The sequence below is a fragment of the Sapajus apella genome, unplaced genomic scaffold (assembly GCF_009761245.1).
Source record: "Sapajus apella isolate SASKATOON/1434 unplaced genomic scaffold, GSC_monkey_1.0 scaffold49, whole genome shotgun sequence".
Lineage (NCBI taxonomy): Eukaryota > Metazoa > Chordata > Mammalia > Primates > Cebidae > Sapajus > Sapajus apella.
This window is the reverse complement of record NW_022436989.1, coordinates 6,439,174-6,444,923: the sequence shown is the minus strand read 5'-3', so window position 1 is coordinate 6,444,923 and position 5,750 is coordinate 6,439,174. Positions and strand designations below refer to the sequence as shown.

The window sequence follows — 5,750 nt, the reverse complement described above, 5'->3', positions numbered from 1 at the left end:
GAACTTTTCTTTTTTTCACTTGTTTTAAACCAAGTTTCTCCCTGTCACCCAGGCTGGAGTGCAGTGGTGCGATCTCAGCTCACTGCAACCTCCATGTCCTGGGTTCAACCAATTCTCCTGCCTCAGCCTCCCAAGTAGCTGGGATTACAGGCACCCACCACCACACCCAGCCAATTTTTGTAGATTAGAGATAGAGTTTTACCATGTTGGCCAGGCTGGTCTTGAACTGCTGACCTCAGGTGATCCACCCACCTTGGCCTCCCAAAGTGCTGGGATTATAGGCGTAAGCCACTGTGCCAAGCCTGAACTTTTCTTTCTTTCTTTCTTTCTTTTATTTAATTTATTTTTGGGATGTGTCTGTGTGTGCGTGTGTGTGTATGTGTGTGTAAGAGAGACAGAGAGAGAAAAAGGGGAGTGGGGGTGAGGGGGTCGGGGCTGGATTCAGGGTCTCACTGTGTTGCCCAGTCAGGAGGAGTGTAGCAGATCATAACTCACTGCAGCCTCCAGCTCTGAAGCAATCTCTCACCTCACCCTTTTAAGTAGCTGGGACTGTAAGCGGCCACCCCACATAGCTAATTTTTTCACTTTTTGTAGAGAAGGGGTCTGCCTCTGTTGCCCGGGGTAGTATGAGACTAATGGCCTGGAGCGATCCTTCCGCCTCCGCCTACCAATATGCGGGGATTACCGGCGTGAGCCCACGCCCCCGGCCGCAGTGGATTGGGCTTTATCTTAAGGTAAGATAAGGGTGTTAAACATTTTAAGGAGGGCAGTGCCATGATGAGATTTTTTTTGTTTAGCAAGATTACTTTTTTTTGTTTTTTTAATTGAGACAGAATTTCGCTCTTGTTACCCAAACTGGAGTGCAATGGCTCAATCTCGGCTCACCGCAACCTCCGCCTCCTGGGTTCAAGTGATTCTCCTGCCTCAGCCTCCTGAGTAGCTGGGACTACAGGCACGCGCCACCACGCCCAGCTAATTTTTGTATTTTTAGTAGAGACGAGGTTTCACCATGTTGACCAGGATGGTCTCTATCTCCTGACCTAGTGATCCACCCACCTCGGCCTCCCAAAGTGCTGGGATTATAGGCGTGAGCCACCGCGCCCGGCCGCAAGATTACTCTTAAGGCATCCCTTGGACATGTTACAGGAGAAAAGTGAGATGATCGGATTTTCCTTTTGGAAATAATCCCTGTTCTGTAAGGAGCCGAATGAGGTCTGCAGGTACCGACGGAGGGTCCCATGGCAGGGTTTTCTGCAGGAGAGTGACAAGATGACATCTGCATTTTAAAAGGATCACTCTTCTAGAAAGACCTGAAAGGTATAAAATGATAAACAACTAGAGGGCCAGAGGAAACGGACTCAAGGTGGGAGTCAGGCCCTCCGCCATGTCTTCCATCCGCTTCCTGTGCCAGCGCTGCGACCAGGCCCTGAAGCTGAGCTGCTCCTCGGAGTCCGGGGCCCTCCCTGCAGCCCCGGCGCTCACCTCCGGGCAGGCTGAGCCCAGAGACGCCCAGGAGCCCGGCGCCACCAGGGAGGTGACAGGCGCTGAAGAGCAGCAGGATGGTGCCTCCGGCCCACCCCTTCCAGGGGATGGCTGTGTGTCCAACCACAGTACCGGCATCTTCACCCTGCTGGGTAGGCTTGGCGCCATGCGGACGCTCGGCAGCATCCAGAAGGCAGCTGGTGACATTTTTGACATCGTCTCTGGCCAAGAAGATGTGGACCATCCCCTGTGTGAAGAGTGCACCGACAGTCTTCTAGAACAGCTGGACTTCCAGCTCGCTCTCACCGAAGCGGAGAGTCAGAACTACCAGCGCTGCCTGGAGAGCGGCGAGCTGGCGACCAGCGAGGAGGAGACGGAGGCTCTGCGGGCGGAGCTGCGGGACCTGGAGCTGCAGGAGGCCAGGCTGGCCCAAGAGCTGGAGGATGTGGATAGCGACCATGCGAGAACAGCCGCAGACCTCGAGGCAGCCCAGGCAGAGGCTGCGGAGCTGGGCCAGCAGGAGAGGCAGGACTACAGGGACTGCAGTGCCTTGGAGTGTCAGCAGCTGGAACTGCTTGACCAGCTGGGGCACCTGGAGAACCAGCTGCAGTATGCCAGGGTCCAGCTCGACCAGCTGGAGGAAATCAACTGCTTCAATGCCACATTTGAGATCTGGGCGGAGGGCCCCGTGGGCGTCATCAATAACTTCAGGTTGGGCTGCCTCCCCACTGTCCCTGTGAGCTGGAAAGAGATTAATGCTGCCTGGGGACAGGCGGCTTTGCTGCTCCTTGCCCTGGCCAATACAGTTGGACTGGAGTTTCGGAGGTATCGACTCATGCCCTGCGGAAGCCATTCCTATCTGAAGTCTTTGACAGATGACCGCACGGAGCTGCCCTTGTTCTGCCACGGGGGGCAGGATGTTTTCTTCAATAACAAGTTTGACCGCGCCATGGTGGCCTTCCTGGACCTCATGCAGCAGTTCAAGGATGAGGCTGAGAAGGGTGAGTCGGGCCTCTGTCTGCCCTACGGGATCCAGGTGGAGAACGGCCTGACGGAAGACACTGGCGGCCTCGGGAAATGCTATTCCATCAGAACCCATTTGAACACGCAGGAGCTGTGGACAAAGGCGCTCAAGTTCATGCTCATAAATTTCAAGCGGAGTCTCACCTGGGTTGCCTCAAGGTATCATCAAAAGTAGTTTTGTTTCTTTTCTTTTTTTTGAGATGGAGTCTTGCGCTGTTGCCCAGGCTGGAGTGCAGTGGCACGATCTTGGCTCACTGCAAGCTCCACCTCCCGGGTTCAGGTGATTCTCCTGCCTCAGCCTCCCAAGTAGTGGGGATTACAGGTGTGCACCACCTCCCCTGGCTAATTTTTGTATTTTTAGTAGAGATGGGGTTTCACCATGTTGGCCAGGCTGCTCCTGAACTCCTGATCTCAGGTGATCTGGGGGCCTCAGATTCCAAAGTGTTGGATTACAGGTGTGAGCCACCCCACCCAGCCACTTTCTTTTTTTCTTTTTTTTTTTGAGATGGTTCCTTTCTCTGTCGCCCAGGCTGGAGTGCAGTGGTGCCATCTTGGCTCACTGCAATCTCCATCTCCTGGGTTCAAGCTATTCCCCTGCCTCAGCCTCCTGAGTAGCTGGGACTACAGGCACCCACCACGCCACACTAATTTTTGGATTTTTGGTAGAGGTGAGGTTTCTTCATGTTGACCAGGCTGGTCTTGACCTCTTGACCTTGTGATCCACCCGCCTCACTCTCCCAAAGTGCTGGGATTATAGGGAGTCACACCGCCCTGACCACTTTTTTTTCTAAAGTACTGGAAATATATTATCAGATAAATCTTCCCCAAAAAGTCTTGTAACTTCCACTCCCCATCTCCATCCAAATATTCAAAATGACGGGAAAAACTTGAATTATAAGAGGCCAAGATTACTCCTGCATAAAGGGATGAAAGGACACAGAGGGCAAGGACTAAGTGGGGGGAGGAAACAGGGCATGGTGAGGAGCCAAGTGGAGGTTTTCAATTTTTTAATTTGAAAACAATTTCGGGCCGCAGATGTATGTGATGGAACATTGGACTCGGGGAAAGGGGAAAAGAATACTCAAATTATGCTTTTGTCTTCATCCCTGAGTAACTTTCAATAAATTTCTACATGTTCTTTAATGATTTAAAGTGAGCAGTGAGTCTTACTTTTTTTTTAAAGATGGGGTTTCACCCTGATGGCCAGGCTGGTCTTGAACTCCTGACCTCAGGTGATCCACCTACCTCGGCCTCCCAAGGTGATAGGATTACAGGTGTGAGCCACCGCACCCGGCCTCATGCTGTTGAGATTAACTGTGAGTTGAGGGGGTGAGGTGGCCAGTGACTGATTGGTAACCTTGGCTGATAGATAAATGACGGGTCTTGAGGTGAACCCTTCCAGAAAGCTGAAGACAAAATCCTAGCGCTTTGAGAGGTGGAGGAGGAAGAATTGCTTGAGCCCAGGAGTTCTGAGACCAGCCTGGGGAACATAGGGCGACCCCATCTTTACAGAATATTTTTAATTTTATTTTTATAGTTTTGAGACTTAGTTTTGCTCTTGTCGCCCAGGCTGGAGTTCAGTGGCACAATCTCAGCTCACTGCATCTCAGCCTCCTGGGTTCAAGCTATTCTCCTGCCTCAGTCTCTGGAGTAGGTGAGATTACAGACATCCACCCCCACACCTGGTTACTTTTTTTTTTGAGACAGTCTCTGTTACCCAGGCTGGAGTGCAGTGGCGAGATCTTGGCTCACTGCAACTTCTGCCCCCTGGGTTCAAGTGATTCTCCTGCCTCAGCCTCCTGAGTAGCTGGGATTACAGGTATGCACTACCATGCCCAGCTAATTTTTGTATTTTTAAATAGAGATGGGGTTTCAGCACGTTGGCCTGGCTGGTCTCAAACTACTGACCTCAAATGATCCACCTGCCTCGGCCTCCCAAACTGCTGGGATTACAGACATGAGCCACCACCCCTGGCTCTAAGTTTCTGACTTCATCCACTGTCTGGTGGTTCAATGGTGTCATTTATGGTGGGGGAAGACTGGCAGGAGGCAATGCTCAGGAAGACGCCCAGAGTGCCATTGTGGACCCAGTGTGAACTGTCTGTGAAACTCAGCAGGGTAGCCGCTATGTAGGTAGTTGCCTAGAAACGTGTAAAGATTGGTAAAGAGGCATTCCTCTCATCTAGTCTTTTTTTTTTTTTTTCTTTTATCAAAGATGGGGTTTCACCATGATGGCCAGGCTGGTCTTGAACTCCTGACCTCAGGTGATCCACCCACCTTGGCCTCCCAAAGTGCTAGGATTACAGGCGTGAGCCACTACACCCGGCAAATGTAGGTCTTTCTAAAGATCACCCTCTGCCCCTCACCACCCCATCACCTTCAATACCCATGGCCATAAATGCAATAAATACTCACGGAAGACCCTCTTTCCATGAGGCAATCTCTGATGAGGTCCAAAAGATGCAAAGATCCCTATCCTTACAAAGCCCCCGTCTAAGGAATGAATTCCAGGCTTTTAACCGTGCATAGTTTTATTCTGAGTATAGCAGCTCAGCTAACTCCATCACACATAAATGGAAGCTGTGCCCTAGGTGGATGGGAAGTTGCGTTGGAGGATAGAAGGGTGTGTTTGTGACATGGGCGGGGGATGTGTAGGGTAAGTTAGCTCAGTGCCAGCTCATGCATAGGAGGGGTGCCCACAAATGGCAGAGGAGGCTGCTAATGGGAAGTCAGCTCGAGAACTGTCTGTTAGTAGATGAAGCCCATTCATCTCCAGGCACCTCATTCTCCCTGTCTGGACTTTAATCTCCCCCTCAATACAGTGAGGTTTTAGCCAAGCACCAAGCACCTGTAGTCCCAGCTACTAGGGAGGCTGAGGTGGGAGGGTTGCTTGAGCCTGGGAGTTCAAGACTGCAGTGGGCCATGACTGTGCCACTGCACTCCGGTCTGGGGGGCAGAAAGAGACCTCATCTCTATATATAGAATATATATAATTTCTAGATTAAACTCAACTATGAATAAGAAGTAATAGATGAGATTACTATCTTTTTTTTTTTTTTTTTTTTTTGAGATGGAGTCACACTGTGTCGCCCAGGCTGGAGTGCAATGGTGCGATCTCGGCTCACTGCAACGTCTGCCTCCCAGGTTCAAGCAATTCTCCTGCCTCAGCCTCCCAAGTAGCTGGGACTACAGGCGTCCGCTTCCGTGCCCGGCTAATTTTTGTATTTTTAGTAGAGATGGGGTTT

The 5,750-nt window shown here is 51.3% G+C and overlaps 1 protein-coding gene across 1 annotated transcript; it reads left to right on the top strand.

Moving 5' to 3' along the window:
* Nucleotides 1–1,384: 1,384 nt before the first annotated feature.
* BECN2 (beclin 2) lies at nt 1,385–2,680 on the top strand. The gene has a single exon (XM_032242476.1). The coding sequence runs from the start codon at nt 1,385–1,387 to the stop codon at nt 2,678–2,680; it is 1,296 nt and encodes a 431-aa protein (XP_032098367.1).
* Nucleotides 2,681–5,750: the final 3,070 nt, after the last annotated feature.